Source organism: Antedon mediterranea, chromosome 4, assembly GCF_964355755.1.
Source record: "Antedon mediterranea chromosome 4, ecAntMedi1.1, whole genome shotgun sequence".
NCBI classification, from domain to species: Eukaryota; Metazoa; Echinodermata; class Crinoidea; order Comatulida; family Antedonidae; genus Antedon; species Antedon mediterranea.
In genome coordinates, this window is record NC_092673.1 from 21955185 (window position 1) to 21978187 (window position 23003).

The 23003-nt window shown below is 33.6% G+C and overlaps 2 protein-coding genes across 2 annotated transcripts; one reads left to right on the plus strand and one right to left on the minus strand.

Annotated features, from left to right (window-relative positions):
• Positions 1 to 187: 187 nt before the first annotated feature.
• LOC140046914 (guanine nucleotide-binding protein-like 1) lies at positions 188 to 15758 on the minus strand. Its single transcript, XM_072091663.1, has 12 exons — positions 15668 to 15758; positions 15261 to 15401; positions 14876 to 15029; positions 13366 to 13453; positions 9227 to 9424; positions 8043 to 8325; positions 7084 to 7173; positions 6234 to 6389; positions 5601 to 5779; positions 4839 to 5010; positions 4196 to 4336; positions 188 to 3928 (listed from the first exon to the last, which is right to left on the minus strand). The coding sequence occupies exons 2-12, from the start codon at positions 15355 to 15357 to the stop codon at positions 3636 to 3638; spliced, it is 1851 nt and encodes a 616-aa protein (XP_071947764.1). The 5' UTR covers positions 15358 to 15401; positions 15668 to 15758; the 3' UTR covers positions 188 to 3635.
• A 128-nt stretch (positions 15759 to 15886) lies between these two features.
• On the plus strand, positions 15887 to 22535 carry LOC140046917 (uncharacterized). The gene is made up of 8 exons (XM_072091666.1): positions 15887 to 16076; positions 16477 to 16540; positions 17672 to 17763; positions 18098 to 18269; positions 18729 to 18830; positions 19401 to 19723; positions 19850 to 19986; positions 20643 to 22535. Exons 1-8 carry the CDS (start codon positions 15991 to 15993, stop codon positions 20915 to 20917), a joined length of 1251 nt encoding a protein of 416 aa, XP_071947767.1. The 5' UTR covers positions 15887 to 15990; the 3' UTR covers positions 20918 to 22535.
• The last annotated feature ends 468 nt before the right edge of the window (positions 22536 to 23003 follow it).

Below are 23003 nucleotides of genomic sequence, written 5' to 3' on the forward strand. Positions count from 1 at the left end.
CTTGAATAATGCGTTACATAGTTAAATATTGCGTTTCGTATTTTTATTACAAAACGGAACGAAAAGTATAATATTAATGTGCTAAAATATTTATCTTTTTACCAATATTAAGTCGATTTAATTGACTACTGTACACTTTATAAACATCTACAACAAAAATACAATCACACTGTGTTTGTGTTGTCAATATAATTAAATCTTTTATTTTCATTTTGAATGTGAATACAATTAAAACATATAGCCAAATATAGATTAGTACAGTAACTGTGAAATTTGCATAAAGACTATGTAGTACAGCTTGTTTTACTTCTATGTCATGAATGACAGTAAATACGTTTAAAAATTCATGCTATTTCAAGGCAACTGGAATAAATACAATGTACAAACTTCTTGTATCTATATAAAAATAATAATAAAAAAACCACCAAACTTTAAAATAATGTTATTTACTAACGTATTGAATAGGGTCTCAAATGTGGCCTAAAAGTATGCTTGCTGTTCAGTTTTAAACTAGGAAGAGAGGGGAAGATGGAGACAAGGTCTTTATAAGACTGTATTTGACGATGCGTGTAAAGTGGAAAAGGGGTGGTGTTTTAACAGTAATTATGGAAACAATTGGGATAAAATTTCAAGTTCAAAACCTATTTTTGTAAAGCTCTGCCTAGACTATCACATTTTATGTGACAAAAAAATGTGCTGTGCCCAAATTTGGTAGTGATATACCCAAATATGGTAGTAATTTGACATCATCATGTCCATATGGGAACATCATATTTTGATAATGTAGACAGATATATCATGACTCACCTACTACTAATTAAAAAAGAGTAACAGAAAGGAGGTTTTGATTACATTTTAAACAATGAAAGAGAATAACATCCATTTGTGATTGTGCTATAGCAGACCATGTATTGCATTTAAAAAGTGAAGTCTGTAATTGAATAAATAAAAAGAATATCAATTCAGTGGATTAAACAGTTTTTATCACCAAAATTTACAATAAGTAATTAACAAATTTACTGCTTTAAAGCCAATTTACACAGATGAGCGGTAACGGTAATAAAAATATAGAATCTATGTTATTCCTTATGGCTATTTACACACAGACGAGCTGTTTCCGCTGAGGATAGATACAGATTCTGCGTGGGACAAGCTACGCGGTTTTCTGCTTACAGTTACCGATCATCTTTGTATATTTGCCTTTAGTGTATAATACAGTAGTATTCTATTTGCAATGATGCCATTCATAAAACAAATACTATATTGTGAAAAAAGATGGTTAAAATTGGTTGTAAATTGAAGTTGGCAATGAAATAAATTGGTTCAGGCTAACCAATTTCGATTACCAAAATGTACACTGAGTAATTGGAACATGTCTGTCCTCTACTAAAATGGTCATTCCATATTCCTTAGTGTGCATTCTATTACATAATTAATATAAATTAACATTTAGTTTTTCTTAAGAATAACTTTCACAACACTGTGCTTGACAAATTGTCATTTGTAGGAAGTTTAATTGTACATAAATATTTAAAATGTTAACATTTTATATATTACACTTTTTTTTGTGACATTTACATATTTGAATTGGTTCAACCAACAGCCACACCCCTCCCCTAACCCCCCACCCCACAAAAAAAAAACTGTTAGCTCAAACATTCATAATAGTCCTGTAAATATAATAAATATTCTTCAACTGCTTTAACTTTTATAATATTTGCATAAACTGTAACTTCTAAAAGAACAAAAAAAACTTATTAAATACTAAAACCAAAAATTGTAGTAGTAATAAAAAAAAATCCAAATTGAAGGAAACTATTTAACATTAAGTAGTTTTATTGAAATCTCACAAATACATTAAAATTGTGCGTTAGAAGTCACAATCAGGTTTGCTATTTAATAATTAAAGACCGTGTCTAGGTTTCTGATACGGTATAGTCAAATAAAAAATCATGTTGAAAATGGGTGTAGGATTTGAGAATAAGGTAGGTCACACTCATTCTGAATTTCATACAAAAATGTATGTGTGGAAAAACGTAACATAGCCTGGTGATTTCTCCAGTGTGAATGCAGCTTAAAAAACAGCCACTTGTAAGAATAAAATAATCGTAGTACACCAACTAACTTGGCTGTAAAAATAAAATAGAATACCAATGATCTTGGCTGTTACTGTTGACCAACACACTAGGCTCAGTGGTGTAACATAGAGACCTGAGGCCCCTAGTTTGGGAACCATAAGTAGCCCTTCAACACTGGAGGCCTTAGGCATTTTATTTGAATGCCTGATTATTTATCTGGGCACTGCTCAGGGGCCGCCCCCATAAGTTCCGGGGCCCCTGGGTTTAGCCAGTGAGCGCTCATAGCAGTTACGCCACTGACTAGGCTGTAAGAATAGCATAATCCAGGCAGAATAATCAAAACACCAGGCCATAAAAAACGTTGATGGAAAGTTTGATGGCAGAAAGTGAAAGACAAAAACAATAAATCTGTTAATGGTTGGTTTGAGTATAATAAAACTTCATAACGTGTATGTTACACACTTTAAATGGCGTCAAATTTATAAACACCCTCTCTCATTATATACTGTACACAATGTTCATTAAAGTACTGATTTGTAGAGTGATGGTTATGATATTTTGCAGCAAACTACCGGATTTAAAATTTAAAGCAAGTAGTTTATTTATTATTGGCAGAAACTGCTGAAAAATATGTGAAATCCTTTAACTGAAAGAATCTAGTAAACAAGTTATGAATTGTGACCATTTTCTTTTAAAGAACATTTTACCAGATTCTCATGAATTGTACCAACAACTTGGGCTTGAATACACTAAATTAGTGTCAAACACGCCCAACCAAGTCCGAGCGTACAGGGTCTGCGGACTATGTCAGGAGGGGGATGACTACCATTGCTCGTGTCGTGAAATAATTATCACTTTCTGTTAACTACCATTTTCTTCATTTACCATCCCGATTTGAAAACTTCCTAATGTCTAATTTACGTGTTACAATCATATAGTCTATATAATATCAAGTCATATCTAATATTATTTTGTCAACCAGTTAATACAAAACTATGATCAAAAACAACACATCTCATTATGAATATTAATTTATCATTAACTTTGAAATAAATTTTGGTTAATTTAGAGTTGTAGGTATAAAAAAATCTTTATGATGATAAATTAAAAAATAAAATTATTTGTTACGAGTTAGAGTTGTAGATGTACAATGAACTAAAATGCTAATAAGCATTAGAATTAGAAAAATAATTGAATAATAATTATTATGCAATGACATATATGGTGCTGTGGTCTTTTTTGAAGACCTTTATATCATTGAAATTTAGATGAATTGTTGAATACCATTCATTCACAAAATAAAAACAAACAAAAAACAATAACACGTCCCGTTCTTTTTAAATTTTGCACAACGTTACGAGTAGGCTGAGCTTAGCAATATAGCGACCCATACTTGAATTAACCAGGCTCAACTGCTCTTTAATCAATAGAGAATCACGCATTGTCATGGCCTAGACTCTTGCTTCACATATGTTGCCAATACAACACTTCTTTTAAATGCTATGCAATTGCAATCTTTCTTTTTCAAATTCTTCACTGATTTCCAAAGCACAAATATTATCTCAAATCTTCGTCATTGGCATCACCGTTAGTTGCCAATAAAGAATAAGGATTGTCAGTCTTTAGTGGTAATGGATCCTTAACTTTAACTTTTTTTTCATCCTCATCTTCATCGTCCTCTCTAAGTGGGTCAGACTCTCTTTCAATGTCATTACTTTCAACATCTGCATCACTGTCATTGTCTGAACTTGTAAAATCAGAGCATGGAATTCTACTTAGTTCCTGTAGTTTTTTGTGCTGTGCCTGTAACAGTGCAATGTCCTTTGTTTCCGGGTTATTTTCCCAAAATGCTGAAAAAAAATTTTTTATTATTGCATTTTTAGTTTTTCCACTGAATATTTTAGTCTCTAGTTTAGTCGTAAGTTACACAAAGTTTTTCATCGTACGTGTAAACATACCAAGGCTGTAGCGAGAGGTTAATAACAGATGCGGCAAAGATGCTCTAAGTATAATTAATATAAAATATGTATGTATTATCAGGTCACCAAACCAAAACTTGATCGTACTAATGTTACGTATAATCTTTGATCCGATACCACGCACTCCATTCTACTTACATTTTGTTTTTGTATAATCTGGAGGGCGCATGCACATACAAAGTCGACCCTCAACAGCCAGTCTAAGAATGTTATTTGCTGCTCTATAGGTGTCATTACGACCAGCTTTTGCCGTTACAAAACCACGCTTTTCTGCCCAAGCTGAAAAAAAGATGTTAGACAGGGTATAAATAAGGCAGAGTTTGTAAAAATCATAAATATTCTATATTTAAACTACTAGAGAGTCCAAAAGACAACAGCGATGTGATACGAAAAGGTCAGACATTCATAAGGCTGCCATATACCTGTTTAGAAAATAATGTACAGTTGAACCTCTGTAAGCGGCCACCTACCGTGAGTGGCCACCCCCCTTAACGGCCGCACTTTCAAAAGCATGTTTGTTCTTCCTATCTAATTAGTGAATTTGGTACCTCCCATAAGCGACCCACCTCTAGTAGGCGGCCTCGGCCACTTTTTTTAAAACTAAAAATTAGATCTTTTGTATGGTAAATTACCTCCCGAAAAATTTGTATTGACTTTTGATAACCTAGATGTATAACACATCTATGGTAGAAACATGAGTTGACAATCTAGATGTATAATAATACACAAATCCAGTTTGATAATTACTAAAAGCCATTCATAAAAAAAACCAAAAAATTACCTTCACAAATATCCCAAGCTGACCATTGAGTGCTTGAGGCACTCTCTGATGACGCATCGTCACTTGGATGTCTTATCTTTAAGAGGTTAACTACAGGAATTCTTTGTGCTAGATATCCTACAGCAGTGTAAGGCATTTGTACTTGGGATATAGGGTAAATACCTGATAAAATCTGAAACAACAATTATTCAATAACAATCTGTCATTAAGAAATATACATATGCATGTGGTGACATTTTAACAATCATTTATTTATCTACATATACAGTATGTATAACTATTTTTAGTAACATAAGGTGTACCAATAACTACAAGTATGATTCTAGTATGGTTTCTACCTTACTTGTTTTATTTACTGGTGCTATATGAGTTACAGTATATTTTATTTTGTGATTTTGTAATGGCAATTGTGAACCTATATTATGTGATGTATATTTTTATATAACTTTTGTCTATTTTTTAAATGCTTTAACTTTTTATATATGTAAAATACTAAAAATAAGAAAAACAAAAAAAAACTTTACTGCAGAGATAGTTTTCTACTGAAACACAATTGATATAGATTATTGTAACAAATGTAAAGAATGTAATAAAAGTGAGTGAATCTCACAAAAGACAAAAAAAAAAACTACAAGTATGATATAATAATAATTTACTTCAATCACACTCACACAGATGAGAGGCCTCTTTTAAAAGTTGTACAAATTTATGCAGATGTGAAAAGGGTATATTCAAGCTAAAAAGATGTCATTTAGAACTAACCTGTAACTGCTTATCAACAACTGATGGAAAAACCAAGCCAGGACAGTCACAAAGTTTCACCGTCGGTGTCAGGAAGATGGTTTGAAAATGTTTTGTATGACCCGGTGTCCTTGACGTACTTACGACCTTTCGACCTACTAGACCATTCATTAATGATGATTTACCTACGTTTGGGTGACCTATCGAAAAAAGAAAGACAAAGAGTTATTCAAATTGAAAGCTCTGTCTACACTATTTAAACTAGTGATGTGCCCAAACATGGTAGTGATATGGCATCATCATGTCCATATATGGGCACATCACATTTTGTAGACAGACAATTGAGTGGTATGGCATAATGGAAAGGAAGGAAATCGGTTTCATTTAGATAGGAGACTTAAATTAAATTTTAGGCTGGGTAAGTGTTTACCTAGCGAAAGTGTGAATGTTGTACACTGCGGTAACACCCTACTCGTTACAGGTTCGACTGTCTTAATCGCTCGGCCACTAACTCACAGCTTGTACTGTATCTTTAAATCAAGATACCTGAATTTGTTCTTGTCCTTCAGTTAAGATGTAAAGCTGTTGGTCATGTGTAAACAGACGTACAATAAAGAATTTACTATTCTACAGCAAGCTATGAAAGTAACTCACCAACACAACCTATTGTCAATACGCCGTCTCTGAAGAATTCATGTTCTGTGTAAAGTGTTAGCTCTTGAATAATGGACTCTAGACGGGGATGGCAACTAAGGAAATCATCACCTCTGACCTCAGACTCTATCTTATTCCTCCAGCTACTTAAATCAACTGAAAAAAAATTGGGATTAATGTCAGATATGGAATTTTTAGCCATATGTGAATGAAGGATTTATTTATGTACAGATGTCCAAGGAGAGGGTACCACCTGAGACAACTACTGCACTATTAGTACTGTAGTATTTAGTGGAGTTATCTTAAACTCTGTACTGTCTACACAATCAAACTTTATGTGACAAAAAAATGTGATGTGCCCATATATTGACATAATTTCAAATCACTACCATATTTGGGCATATTACAACCATATTTGGGCACATCACACTTTTTTGTCAAACTTGTTTGATAGTGTAGACAGAGCATTAGAAAGTAGTTGTTGCAGGGGTTACTTATCTCGATTGATAGTTGTTCTCAGGTGTACAGTAGTTGAACAAATGAGGTAGTTATTCTAGAATCCATGAAAACAATTGGCAATCTTGTGATAGCTCTCATCTTGTTTGTCTTCTTGTAATTAACAAGAAAGACTGGTCTCCAAGAGGGCCCAGTTATGATCAGTGGCTGTGTGTGTACCAGTACACCGGGGTAACCCCTCCTTGTCTCGAAAGATGTACTAGGTTCTTTAAAGTGCACATGAGCTAGGTGTGGACCTACGGTTTACAGTCCCCTTGCCAATATTATGGCTACGTAATTATGTTTCCACTGGCTTAACCGCTTGGCCACTCACTCACGGACATGATGGACTCACCTTTATCCTTGCAAATTGATTCACAAGCTCTCAACAGATCCATAGGTCCGACGGCACTGAAAGCTCCTCGTCGCCTTTTCCGATGCAAAACTGGAAGAAAAGTAGTTATAAAATAATCAGTGCTAAAAAAATAATTACGTATTAAACTCAATTTTAACAGTGTGTTGAATGTTGTATTACTAATTGTGATTCCAATCTAACACTCGCTGCATTGCTTGTATCATTAGGCAAGACACTTAATAATAATAATATCCTGGATTATATAGTGCCTAATGTTGTGAAACCTCTAAGCGCTGAAGATTAATATTACCCCAGTCATTTTTTTGGATCAAACGCGTATGGAAACTTACTCTCATAGTGCAAAGTCGTGTCTTGATCTAACCGGTTTCCCACTGATACACAGGTATATAAAAGGGGTACCAGTTAGATCAAGACACAACTTTGTGCTGATTACTAGCTGCATTATTATGGGAGTATGCTTCCATACATCTTTGATCCAAAAAAATGACTGGGGTACTGTAATAATGTGCAGTGCATTGAGAGCTTCTTCTATTAACAAAAGTATATTACCAGGATTTTGAAATTTAAAAGTCAACTGATGAATAACTGAATGAAATTTTGAATTTATTTGCATAGTATTAGTGTTGCATTTTGTTGAAAAACCTTTGCAATTATAATTTAAGAGCTGATTTTCATATATTTAATGAGATTGATTTTAAATAGGGTTCTTTCTTTTATAAACATTTGCTTCTTGAATTTTCCCCTTTGCTTTGTTTAGATCAATTATTTTTAATTTGTTGTCATATTGAAATTTTCATCACTCAAAGAAAATAAAGTTGTCATTGTCATTGTCATAAAAATGTTGTTTTTATATTATTATACTGTAGATCATTGGTGTTTTCTATAAGATGTACATTTTTAAATTATGGTTTACAAATAGTACTCTAAATTAAATCTACCTTTTCCAGGATCAATTTTCGAGCTAAAGTTTTCCTTTGGGAATGATGTAAAACAGATAACGTGAAGACAAGGATATTTCTCACGAAAATATGACCTCCAAGCGACAACCAATGAGGGCGGTGCCAGGTCAATCTTGTTTAAAACTAATATAAGATGTTTGTTTAATTCTTTAACAACATAATCATAAAGTACTGGTGAGAAGTGAAGGGCTGGGTGCCTGATGTCGGCTATTAAAAGAATCACGTCTGACATTTCCACGACCCGCCACAATTGACGCCATGTCTGAAAACAAATTACAAAAAATATCAATCATTATAAGCTGCTTATAATGCACTTTGATTTTAACATTAAAATGTGTTAATCCAGATGGTAAATTAAATTGGTTTCTAGAGAGTAAGAACAATTAATTAAATTTACTTAATTTAAAATTCATTGAATAGTACTAACTTTATGGTTCAAAAATTTTTGTTTTCTGGATGTCTGAGGCAGATATCATAAATAATGCATGAGCCTAATTATTTTTAAATTACAAGATAGCTGATCTATTTTCTAAATTTAACTCAATTATATATTTCTCTCAATTATTACAAAAGCCATCAAGTTGGCTTGCAGTTAAAAGCCTGACTGTCATACCGTCCTCTGACCCCCTTGTTAAATATAACAGTAAATATTATACAAATAATGAAAGGTTTGAGTGTACTGTAATTTCATGAGGGGTGAAAGATGAATATTTATATTCTCAAGGAGGTGAAGCCAAACAAAAACATAAACAATTTGTATCTTTCATCAGAAATTATTTGTTCCATATACATATAAAACATTCATTATTTGTTTTATAACACACCTACAGTACTTTTAATGAGGCCTAAACCATTAAAACAGTTAGCACTCTAATTTTGGGTGCAGAGTACAACAATTATAGGCAGTGCATACTACAGGTTGATTGAACGTGATCTGTCAAAAACAGCTTAGCCTCGTATCGCGCGTGTAGTATGTAACAAAAAAATCTACTAAAACTCTGTCTACACTATCAAACTAGTTTGAAAAAAAAAGTTTGATGTGCCCAAATATGGTAGTGATATTCCCAAATATGGTAGTGATATTACATCATCATGTCCATATATGGGCACAACACATTTGTTTGTCACATAAAGTTTGATAGTGGCAATGTTTATTAACCTACCTCTAAGTTACACTCAAAGTAGCTAACTTCACCAGCTGAATATTTAGCCCTGATATTGTTGAGGTACTCGTGGAACATTTGTTCCTCTTTCTTCTCCACCTGATCCTTGGACAGTGTGTAGTCCCACGGTGGTCGTTTTGGTATATCAAGCACAGATCCAGGCTGATAGATATCTTCGATATTTACTTCTAATTCAATCTGAAAAATGTTTTTAATAACCTTTTTGTAAGAATTGATGTAAATTTAATTAAATTGTCTTTACAGGATATTCAAAATAAAATGGGATTGGACGCATGTAGTAAAAAATCGGTGACGTAACGCAGAGGCCTGAGGCCCCAGGTTTCGAAACCCAAAGTTGCCCTACAACGATGGAGGCCTTGGATGTTTTTAGCCTTTTTCCGACATATTTTAATGCCTGTTTTTTCCTCTGGGCAATGCTCAGTGGCCCTATAAATAAGCTCTGGGGCCCCAGGGTTTAGCTAGTGAGTGCTAATAGCCGCCAATGTATGAATTGTTGATTTACATTTATGAGAAGGATATTAGGGAAGAATTTAGAGCAAGGGATGGAAATGGATTGGGCATATGCGTTAAGAATGGAGGATAGCAGCCACTGTATGACAGCCTTAACGTGGTGTCCAAAAGGAAGGAGGAATATGGATGCCCTACAACAATATGTAGGAGGACAGTAGAAAAGGAGAGAATGGCATTGGGATGGGGGGAATCTTGGAACAAAGCAAAGTTGGTGCCATGGCTAAAGACTGGGTTCACAGGAGACAAACATGTGTAGCCTTATGGACCAATGGACAGACAAACAGACAGATAAAATGATGAATATCAAATAGGATGATTTGCTCTGATGGATAGGTACTGTACAGTAGCAATGTGACCAATATTCACAAGCATTATAATTTTTTTTCAATTTGACAGCAGGGAGCCCACCACTTACCGAATGTAATACATAGCAACAGCAGACAACAATTCAAAGCATATCAATTAAAAATGTTATTAATGACGTTAATTAAGTAACCTTTCATCTACTTATATTATTGACAGCTCTATCCACACTATCAAACTTTATGTGACAAAAAGATGTGATGTGCCCATATATGGACACGGTGACTTTATATCACTACCATATTTAAACATATCACTACCATATTTAAGCATATCACTACCATATTTAAGCATATTACTACCATATTTAGGCATATCACTACCATATTTAAGCATATCACTACCATATTTAAGCATATCACTACTATATTTAAGCATACAGTATCACTACCATATTTAGGCATATCACTACCATATTTAAGCATATCACTACCATATTTAAGCATATCACTACCATATTTAGGCATATCACCACCATATTTAGGCATATCACCACCATATTTAGGCATACAGTATCACTACCATATTTAGGCATATCACTACCATATTTAGGCACATCACACTTTTGTTGTCAAACTAGTTTGATGGTAACTTTAGTCTAGTTTGAAATACAGTCAATTATTACGTCAATGGTCAAATACACTATAGTATATAAATTAACATGAAATGATATGTGGTATGAAATTATCATTGATTTTTTGTGAATTGTATTTTATGAAGCCTGCATAATAAATAAGACAGATGAATATTAGATAAGCTGTAACATAAGTTGCCATCATCTCATTATCCAAGACATAAAGATTGATTATTACCAACTGTGTCAAATCAAATTATATAACTAAAGTAATGAATATTGCCTCAATATTGACACTGCATAAATATAATGTTTGAACTCTCTTCATTACTTCACAATGTTATCATTGAAAGTACTATAAATGTTAGTGGGAACAAGAACCAATTGGAAGCACATGAATATATATATGTAGAAGAATAGAAACCAAATGAACTACAGTAATACTAAATAAATAGACATCTGACAGATATCACAGATTTTCCATGTTAAAACACAGATTATATTGCACGGTGAAATCAAATGTTGATATAAAATTTGCGGTACATCTAAATATTAGTTCTGAAATAAAACTGTTGAGTTTCTTGACGTTTCAATCAATATGCTTTGATCATTTTCTGAAGTTAGAAAGCATTCTCATTCTCACTCCGGAGGACGCATATTGATCGAAACATCAACAGTTCTTTTGAAAACTAATATATGTGGTGTACCGCAAACTTTATATCAAAACACAGATTACACATATTATTCAATTCAACTTTTATTTCAGATAATTGCCCATATGGTATAATACATTACAAAAAGAAGATGATGAAGGAGACTAGAGAGGATCAAAACTTTTATCTATTGGTATAATATAATGATTTTCTCCATTTGTAATACATGTGTGAATCATATAGATTGTTAATTGTATTAAAGTAATTACTTTAAAAAAAAACAAAATTTAACTTTTCAAATATAGATTTTTCTAAAGATCATACAAAATGTACAATACTTTTTTTAATTAACCTTTGTTTGGTTTGTAATGCAATACAAATTAATTGTCTTTTATATGTCACCTGTGACGGCGGAGAAAATTTCTAAAGCAATTAATTTTGCTTTTATTTAATCCTGTCATGGGCCATGGGTTTTGTTGGTTTCGATCCAAGTCGGCCCTAAACCGTCTCGGCCAAAGTCAAGTCGGCCCCAAGTCAAGTCGGCCTCAAGTCAACTCGGCCTGACGTCAACTCGGCCAAAAAATAATCGGTCAACTCGGCCCCGTTAAAGTATGGAACGCAAAAAGTGCAAATAAAGGGGATTGATAAAATAATATTTCTTCACAATTTTTTAACTATGAATAATTCTGACTTTTAATGAATATTATTATTTAGACAATAATATATTTAGCAAAAAAAATAGGAATGATTTCACCAACTTTCCTTTATTTACGTTTAATAAAATTTCGTAGCTGAGCCTCCCTGCGTGTTTGCCAGCTTTTTCGATATCTACAACTGCTACGTGTTTTCGCTGACCGGGGGATTCCCCTTTTTAAAAAACGCAAATCATGCACAAAAACGATGTACGATCATTTTTTCTACGGCCAAATGGTGGAACGTAGGCCTCCGTCTTCGATTTCCTAAAATACGGTACCTGCACGTGTTTTTTGTAACACGCGGGTACTTCTATTCATATCGGCAATGAGTTCATTTTTTTATATGATAATTATTATATTTTTTATTTCTTCATTTTTTTTAAAACGTGGATAGTAAGAATCGTAATAATATTAAGCACTTTTTGCGTTCCATACTTTATTGTGGCCGAGTTGACCGATTAGTTTTTGGCCGAGTTGACGTGAGGCCGAGTTGACTTGAGGCCGAGTTGACTTGAGGCCGAGTTGACTTGGGGCCGACATGACGTGGGGCCGACTTGACTTTGGCCGAGACGGTTTGGGGCCGACTTGACCTGCACCCACTACCCGTTTTGTTACAGTATGTTTGTTTGTATTGTTTTTATTTTGTTGTTTAATTGACGAAATAAATGAAATTACATTTTTGTACTTTTGTTATACCAGATGGCTAATTAATACATAAATAAAAATAGACCGAGAACTGGGCTATGTCAAGTGACGCTATGCGAATATAACACATACTGTACAAGTCTCTGAATCTAATCAACTTGATTCAGTTGACATTTAAACAGACTTGCTGAACTTTTCAAAAGCAATGTGCAAAACCTCCTATGATGTATATGAGAGTTATGGAGGTTGTGTAATGGTATTACTAGCATTATATTGTGTACACTACACCCATTTTTAGGTTTTTCTTCTGTAATGTACTACCACATTGGCCCAATGATACCAAAAATTCACTAACCAAATTTTACACGTCCATTGGAAGTGTATAACACTTAACAGATATATTTCAGTTAAGCATTTGAAAACTATGTATATTAATTACAGAACACTTTGATCTTAAATACCACTCACAAAATAATTGTGAAACCTTATTTTAACAATTAACCGATAATTTTGTTTGGCTGCGGAAACATGGCCTTACACATGTGTTCTTAAATTGTGTTCATTACCTTTTCAATTTAAATTGTATACATCTTTAAGTTTTATACATTACACTATTGGGTCAGATTAATTACTTCACTATTATTCATCTCTTTAGAAAATTATAAAAAAAATGCATACCTCTGGTAACATAGTGAATGGCTGCATTCCAAGTTTCTTTTGCTGGGCCAATTCCTGCTTTGTTTCCTTTTCAAAATGTAGCTTGTACCTAACATTAAAATGTAAAAAAAAAATAAATGAAAAAAAAGTGCTTATTATACAATAATATGCATGCTTCTTCTGTAGAATGATGCTGTATTGTAAAAAGTAAATTCCCTGATGTGCGATGTGAAAACCATTCAACTCTGAGAAAAATATTCTTTTGAGAGAGTGGATAGACTAATGACAGTCCTATGAAATCTTCTTTTGAGAGAGTGGATAGACAAATGACAGTCCTATGCCAACTTGGTCTCACACCAACTTGCCAGTCCTATGTCAACTCGGTCTCACATCAACTTGCCAGTCCTATGTCAACTCGGTCTCACACCAACTTGCCAGTCTTATGCTAACTCGGTCTCACACCAACTTGTCAGTCCTATGCCAACTTGGACTCGCATCAACTCGGTCTCACACCAACTTGCCAGTCCTATGCTAACTCGGTCTCACACCAACTTGCCAGTCGTATGCTAACTCGGTCTCACTCTCACACCAACTTGCCAGTCTTATGCCAACTTGGTCTCACACCAACTTGCCAGTCCTATGCCAACTTAGTCTCACACCAACTTGCCAGTCCTATGCTAACTCGGTCTCACACCAACTTGCCAGTCTTATGCCAACTTAGTCTCACACCAACTTGCCAGTCCTATGCTAACTCGGTGTCACACCAACTTGCCAGTCCTTTGCCAACTCGGACTCACATCAACTCGGTCTCACAGCAACTTGCCAGTCCTATGCTAACTCGGTCTCACACCAACTTGCCAGTCTTATGCTAACTCGGTCTCACACCAACTTGCCAGTCCTATGCCAACTTGGACTCACATCAACTCGGTCTCACAGCAACTTGCCAGTCCTTATATGTCAACTCAGTCCCTCAGGAGTAAGTAAACCCAGTCAAACAGGCAAAACCTGATCTTGTTCAGTAAAAAGCATGGTATACTGTACACAAGATAAATATGTTTGATGTGCAGTATTGACATTTTCAATTTCCTGTTGTTAATAATTAACTTCATAAAGTCAAATAACAAACACTACCATATTGAAACACAATCTGACCAAAATGTCAAGTGTTAGCTGGTGGTACACTGTTACATTTTTTATATATTTAGGCAACTTGCCAAGGATAACCATGCAGTAAGCAAATTCATTTACTATCCTTCTTAAAGGTGGCAATCCTGTTCACAAGACAAACATATATACAAGATGCTCTAAATGAACAAAGTCTAGTTACAAGTCTTTGGGATTGTCATTAAAAAAAATCCATGTGACAGCAATTGAACCAAGGACTTTGAATTGCTAGCCAATCATAACCACCGAGCCACAACTCCACTGAGCACTAACAGTAATTCATTGATGGCATCAAGACTCAGATTATAAAAAAAGAATTATTATATTGTTTCCAAGCATGTCATACTGTACTACAAACTGAAATTACCTAGTGGGATCATATTTCTTTTCTGGAAATCTTCTTGAAAGAAAAGGTTGAAAATTCAACAAGCGTGCTTCTTTCTGTTCACTACTGTCTGAACCAGAGTCGATATCCTCACTGCTGTCTGGGAGCTGACGTGGTCGAGGGCGATGAGCCTGACCTGTTCAAATTTTAAAATAACGGTAATATTTAATCATCAAAATATTCAATTCAACAATCCAAAAACACTTATAAACTGACTCATTTTTGGCGTTTTTTAATTCAGACAAGTAATTTTACTATTCAATTTCTAATTTCAAAAACGGTGAAAGAACCAAAATGGCTAGGCCATTTAAGTTCTGAAACACAAACAGATGTACACCTGGCTAAGGCACGCCATAGTCCTATGTACCTGGATATCGGTGTGGTTCGTTGCCTCGCTTTCTTTCCCGTTTTTCTTGAAGTTGCTTTTTCTTTTGCTTATTACTAAAAGGTTTTTTCCGTGGCATGATGCAACTTGTTGCTATTTCAATCAACTGCACATCACAGGGTTCTGAAAGTTCAATTAGCAAGTTGGTTAATATTAAGTCATTCTACAATCAAAACAAATCAGCCATATTAATAATATTGTGCCCGGCCCTCACGCAATATGAGTGTTTCGGCGGCGTCAAACCCTAGCAAGCCAGGCTATTTAGCCAGCTAGCCAGGCCTAGGCCTAGGTTTTTAGCAATGTAGTAGGCTATTATTACTGAAAAAGTATCAAACGGATCGTTTTTAAAACTGAACATTACATTTATTAATTTTAAAAGACTAAATAACCTGAAAAAGATGAAAAGTAGACCGTCAATCAATTAAAATCCTACACACAAAAAACGTACTCGTCGCGCGAGTACACAAAAAATCATTAATTGATGGACTGTGCACATGCGTAGTACCCCGAAATGTTTCTCAACAAAAAATTAATAGAGAAAAAGCTAAGGAGGATCGAAAGATTGAGGCCACCTAACTAGCGCTAATTCTTTGCCTAGACGACTGTATACAAACAATGGAGAGACTAGCCTAGCTAGGCCTACTCTCTATTCAGACTGTAATAAATTTCCCTTTTGATACGAAATCGAAACAAAAATGCTTTAAGTTGTACAATGGAATTTCCATTTAATATAAATTATCTCTTTGGAGAAAAAATATCCATGATTGATAACCGCCTTAATCCATTTAAAACACACGGGTAAGTTAGACTCTCTCTCTAGGCCTAGAGAGTAGTACTCTAGGCTAGTCTAGGAGGCTAGGCCTAGGCCTAGGCCGGCTATGGCTGCTCTGTATACCCGCTGTATAGGCCTATTAGTAGTACTACTTGACTAGTAGTGGCCCCTAGGTAGTAGTACTAGTAGGCTAGGTAGGTGGCAAGATGAGTAGGCTGAAGAATAATTTTGTATTCGTTGAATGGTTAGAATATTTCATTCAATGAAAAATGTACTGCTCTATTTTCAACTTGGCTCCACCTCTTTAAAAAATAGAGCAATCAATTTTTAATCTAATGAAATATTCTCGCCATCCAACTTGTAAACATTCGTTAGTAATTTTAGACCTATACTAAATGTTTTTCTTATTATTTGTTTTTATTCTAGTCATGGAAACTTGCAACAGAACTTAATAACTGTTATTGATGCAATGGGAAAAGCATCTGCTAAGGTGAGAATAAATTAAAATCAATCTGTCATAAATTGGAGCTGTACCTCATAGCTTTGGTCATAAAAATATTATAAATAATAATGTCTATTATGCTTTGGTGGCATGCTTGCCTTCCAATCCCAAGGTTTATGGTTCAATTATGAGTCGCAACTGTTTCTACTCCACTCCATAAGTCTAAAACTAAATTTTGCAGTTATCCAATTTCAGAATCTGTATTTTTACACATTTTTAATCATTAACTTTTATGATATTTATTATTTTGATTACTCTTTAATTTATTATGTTTGTTATGCTATTTCCAATTACTGTACCGGGTGTACCACTTTGAAAATCAGTGCACTGGAAAGAGGCTTCAGAATAAATAAAATAAATAAATAAATTCTGCAGTGTATTTCCAGTTAATTTAATCCCAAGTCTTCTAATAATCGTAATAATTTTTTAATGTATTGAGTAAGGTGCAATTTCTCCAGATTCTTTGGGACTGACACGAAAAACATCCTGATAGTGCAAATTTATGATTTAGTCTGTACTGCTACATTCCTTTTGTTAATCATTACATATGCCATGTAAGCACCTGGCATTGTATACTATCAATGCTGATGCCCAAGATTTTTTAATAGTGCCTTCAATGTTTTGATGTACTAATGATATATTTTACTTTAGTATTATAATGAGACACCATCCAATAAATAATTAACAAATATAATGCACCAAAACCTTAAAGATGTATTGTCCCCCAAAAACATGAAAAATAAAGATTAATAAAATGAGACTTTGAATAGATTATTTTGTAGCTTTAATCAAATTAATCATTTCTGTAGAAAAAAACTGGAAAAAATAAAGGTTTTCACTTATAAAATTACAAAATAAATTCAACCAAAAACCCATTGGCTGTCAGTCAATTAGACTATTTTTTTGCTCTTAAATTACATTTTTTTAGGTAAATACTTTTTTTTCGATCAAATTTTTTATCAAAGTGGATATATTAGGTGACATTAAAATGACATATTCAACAGAAAATTTGTTAAGAATTAATTTTTCAGGGGACAATACATCTTTAACCAATTCTTCACGATGACTCTAAATAGTATAGATGACCCATGTAATGTATTAAATTGTGTGTTTATTTAGGCACAGGGCTTGCATGGTCCAATTACACTAGGTGCTAAGATGAGGTTCACGGATCATCACTTATACGTCATCAAAGATCAAGCTACAAATAAGTAAGTTTAATAACAAATAAATGGAAACATCAATGTGTTGATCTCTAAAGCTCTTTCTAGACTATCAAACTAGTTTGACAAGTGTGATGTGTCAAAATATGGTAGTGAGAGGGAAGCCATGGTTTCGTTCTTTATTTGATAAGGAATGAAATCAGAAATTGAATTATGTATGTCCACTTCAATTCCAGATAAATTTTATTATTGCCATATTAATATTGACAACTCTCAACAGTACAGTACACATTTACACATATATCTATCTTAATTTTTTTACTAAACATATTTACTAGAAACTGTCACATGATATGCTAATATTGTGTTTCCTCGTCTTCAGGGGTTTTGGATCAGTTATAGGTATTTTGAAAATTGGCAGGAAAAAGTTATTTGTATTGGATCGTTATAGCAAACAACATGAAATGAAACCAATGTGCGTGTTGGACTTCTATGTGCACGAATCGGTCCAGCGAAGAGGCTGTGGCAAACAGCTATTCCAACATATGCTAAATGTAAGCAAACTCGCATAATGTCATGATGTCTGTAATGTGTAATTTAAGAAATAAAACCTGTCTAGTGTACACTTCTGGTTTGTGTCCACTTCACACAGTTAAGCTTTCAGAAATGTAGGGTTGCCCTGTCTTTTTCTCCATCTCACTAGCCCATGTCGTTTGGCTAGTGAAAGATAATTGTGCTGTATGACATGGAGGAACTCCTAGAAGAGATGACATTTAGATGAGTAGGCTGCAAGTCACAAATTATTTTCCTACAGTATATATATAAATTTTGTTTTGTACGTAGTCGACTCTTTCAATACAGAAAACTAGCCCAAAGGGTCCCAAATACTTTTTTCCTAAAAAAACACATTCGGAATCCAGAATTTCTGGATATTCTGTCTGGTATTGAGAGAGTTGACTGTATTACTAAAATTCATGGACAAAGGAGAAACAATAGTTTTGTTGTACTTTCAGGTTGAAGGGATAAAGCCTCAGCATTTGGCTATAGACCGTCCATCTCATAAGTTTACTCAGTTTCTTATGAAACATTATAACCTACGATCACACATTACTCAGGTAAGACTTAGATCCAGAACTTATTTACATGTTGGTACCAAAACACAGTATATACACACACTATATAATAATAATATTAATAATATTAATAATATTAATATTGTTTGTATAGCGCTTAATGCACAAAGCCTCACATTATTACCACATTATTTTTTGGATCAAACTTGTCTGGAAACATACTCTCATAATGTTGCAGCCAGTAATCAGCACAGTTGTTTTTTGACCTATACCAGGTACCCATTTGTACACCTGGGTGGAGAGAGGCAAATACAAGTAAAGTATCTTACCTATTATATGGGTACTGTACAAGCAATGCGACAGGCTTTGGATTCGAAGTCACGACTTCATGATTAGTAGTCCAACGTCCAACACACTGCGCCACATGCCCTAATATGTATACAGTTGATTATTCAGAGAACATTCCATTTAAGATACTTTTCTTTAAAAAAGGATGAGTGGAAATATATGTCATAACACAAGGCAAACCTCATTCAGGTGACACTGTCCTGTACCGTATTATTGTTTATGACTTTTATGACTATTAATTGCGTCATTTTTATCAATGTCTAGGTCAACAATTTTGTAATCTTTGAGGGATTCTTCAATGGTCAACCTGAAGCAAGTTATGATAAAAAATATTCCATGTATTCAAGACCTCCACTAGCACCAAATAGTCGCTCAAGCGGAAAGCAACGAGAAACGCCCTCTCACAGGAACAACCAGTGGTCTGCAAGATACACATCCCACTCAGCGGGAAATTCCAGAACCAATAGCAATATTTACAGTAATGAACCAATGTATGACAGCACCCTTCCTGCTATTAAACGATCTCAGTCGTTTGGATCGTTACAAACAGTTGACTCACACCGTAACCTTCGATCAGCTTCCCCAGGGTAAGCTTATACATAATAATATTATTATTATTCTTTATTGACAACTGGGGATAAGTGTCCAACATGTTACTTAAAACGAGTGCCATTTCGAATGCTTCTAAATGAAAACTGTTAAATATCTTTCAGCAATATGTCTAGAGCGTATGGAGCGCAAGCAAGTTTATACAGTCGATATGGGAGCAATGAAAAAATCACTAGCGATGTTAGGAGAAATTCAGGCCAAAGAAATACATACTCCCCAATCACAGGTGGCCCTTTAGCAGGTAAGATGATGAATAAATTAACACATTGATATTCGATATATATCAAGGACTTGGGATTTTATAAGATGGTATTTTAAACATTTAATACATGTTTACTGAACAAGTTTGTGTTTCTAACATTTACCATTCGAATAGAAAACAACAATTTCTAATCGTATACAAAAAATAATGAATTATCTGTATAAATTAGAGAGTGCATTTTTATGTGTATATAATTAGCAACCTATTAATTAAAGATCAATAACCACAAGCACAACAAACATAATTATCTACCTGAAAACAAAAAAGTTTAAAACTGGCAGGAGGGTTTTTTGGTGAAAATTTAACCGTTTCTTTTCCCTTTTTTTTTTATAAGTAAAATCATCAGTTATTTTTCTTTATTAAAACTACAACATAGCCTACAATACATCTTTCTTCATCATCATCTTTTATATATCACTCCCCAAAATGAAATTGACATACATAAATATGAAAAATATGATTTAAGAAATAACTAGTTCGTCTGGCCATAATACTCGATACCATTGGTAGAGCTAGATATATATCAGAAATAAAAAATAAAACTTGGTTACTTCATAGTACTTATATTACACAAGAAATATGTTTTGTATCCTAGCAGGACTAAACACACTCATAATATATATTTTTTGGTTTAGACAATTTAAACATGGTAAGTAGAGAACCAACTCCGCCATTTGGAAAATGTATGACTGGTCATGGAAGCAATTCTAAGTCTACTGCCCTTGGTCCACTTGTGACCAAAGTGGACAACATGATGACCAATGAAGGTAACTACTGCCTTACCATTGCTAATAACAATAAATCTCAACGAGGACCGCAACCATGGAGTGGACATGGCGCCAGTAATCAAGATCTACAAGGTAATACAAATGTACCAAATCAGCACCATAGCCCATTTAGACTATGGTGAATCTGACCACCATAGAATCATAGTAAATATAATATAATTTTTATATAAAAAACTTTGGTGATGAAACCGTCCATTGCCTACTATTTCTGATAATTTAAATCATGGTGTAGAAGAATAGTATACATATTATAACTACTATTTGGAGGCTGTTCATAGATACTGTAAATATAAATGAACTATTTATTTATTTTATACTTATTTTAGGTGTTTTAAAAATAGTATTTGATATTTATGACAATGTGTTGTTAACAAATATACTACATTTAAAAAATTAGAATTCACATGATATCAAATATATAATTTTCTTTAACATTTAAAGCCGTAAAAAAAACAAAATGTTGCTCAAAGTCATCTGACCCAGAATTTGATCAAATCTGGGGTCAGCTTTTTTTTTTAATGGTAATTAAGTTTTTATTTGAAATTGCATGCATGGGTAAATAGCACCCTCTATTTTTTATTTTAAATGTTGCTTCAGTATTTATTCAGCAAGACTACATTAACAAAAATCAGATAAAAAAATAACCTTAATACCAACCTCTGTTTAAACAGGAATTTTGTATGTTTATACTAGAAATATTAACTTAATCATGATTCTCAGAGCTTAAGATCTCCAAGAGATATTGAGTGTCCCCTACTCCTGTCCCTAATTGACTTTAATCGTTTGTCGGTTCCACGACCCAATTCCAAGCTTTTTGATTAATAAGTAAATCCCAGGAGATGGTATACTTTAATAACGCCGCATTTAATCGGTTTGATACGGTTGATATGAGCTGGATTAAATGAAATTTATTTCATATTTCTTATATAAATGGGATTTACAGAAGTTATGAGTCTGATATAGTTGAACGATTTGAAAAGTTCAATACTGTTTGCCTAACAATACCATGTACCACAGCTGTACTCAAGGCCTCATGTACTACAAGGACACCTTATCTATGCAAAATACAATTTGGAAGAGAAGGAGAATTAGAATCAATTTAATTTATTTAATATAACAGCACAACTTGTGTGTGTGAATCAGGCTCAACATTTAGTATACAATGTACAATAGTAGCAAATTTTCTTACACATTAGGCCATGGGAAATAAATTATACGGTTTTTATCAGCCGCCCACATGCAAACATTTGGCCATCCATTCATCTTTCATCCTGCTTTTTAAAAATAAATATGGTTTTGATGGTTAAAAATGTTAATCTAGTGATATTTTCATTCGTATTTCAAATAAGATGGTTTTTCGTAATTCTATTATATATATTAATTATGAAATTACAGATAGAAACATTTGAAATTCTTTAAAAAAAATACTAGTGCAATACATTTAAATTTTATTTTAAGTTTATCAATGTAGGCAGTTTCTTAAGCTCTGACTACACTATCAAACTTTATGTGACAAAAAAATGTGATGTGTGCATATATGGACATGATGATGTCATATCACTACCATATTTGGGCACATCACTACCATATTTGGGCACATCACATTTTTTTTGTCAAACTAGTTTGATAGAGTACAGGGCTTTACATTTCATGCAGTACTTATTGGATTGTGTTTGTTGATTTTATCTTTACTTTATTATTTATTTTTTATACAATGTTTCATATTTAAAACAAACTTGTTTCTAAAACATGATGTATAAATAATATATTTATGACATTCCTGTCATTTTCTATAAGATGTATTAAAAGATGTGTTATTAAGACTACAGGGTAATTAATGGCACCATATCATAATTGTAGTATACCATCTTCAATGGTTTGCCTTACTCTTACGAAATTGTACTAAACATTGTTGTGAATAAGTTCTTACAAGTTTCTACCTGAAGTGTATACCTCTGTACATTCAGTACAATTATGTCATCGTGGAGAAAACCACCGAAATAACATTTGCTTTGTAGCAATAACATTTCTTGAATCCTGAATCTTGTAATAAACAAAAAATTGATCAGAAATAGGCTATTGTTTCTGCATTCTGCATCTCCTGTGGCCTTTGACTACATTCCGTTTTTCAATATCTGCAACACCAGCAGGCATATCTTTCCAGTATGGCCATTGTTCCTAAAAGCTATGTCTACACTATCAAACTAG

Excerpts from the sequence above, each read along its gene's own strand:
- LOC140046917 (XM_072091666.1), top strand. The coding sequence starts at position 15,991 with ATGGAATTTCCATTTAATATAAATTATCTCTTTGGAGAAAAAATATCC. Across the intron at positions 16,077-16,476 it reads AATCCATTTAAAACACACGG|TCATGGAAACTTGCAACAGA; the intron begins GTAAGTTAGACT and ends TTTTTATTCTAG. Across the intron at positions 18,831-19,400 it reads TACGATCACACATTACTCAG|GTCAACAATTTTGTAATCTT; the intron begins GTAAGACTTAGA and ends ATCAATGTCTAG.
- LOC140046914 (XM_072091663.1), bottom strand. The coding sequence starts at position 15,357 with ATGCCACGGAAAAAACCTTTTAGTAATAAGCAAAAGAAAAAGCAACTT. Across the intron at positions 13,454-14,875 it reads AAGAAATATGATCCCACTAG|GTACAAGCTACATTTTGAAA; the intron begins GTAATTTCAGTT and ends TTTTAATGTTAG. Across the intron at positions 4,337-4,838 it reads AGCTTGGGATATTTGTGAAG|CTTGGGCAGAAAAGCGTGGT; the intron begins GTAATTTTTTGG and ends TCTTTTTTTCAG.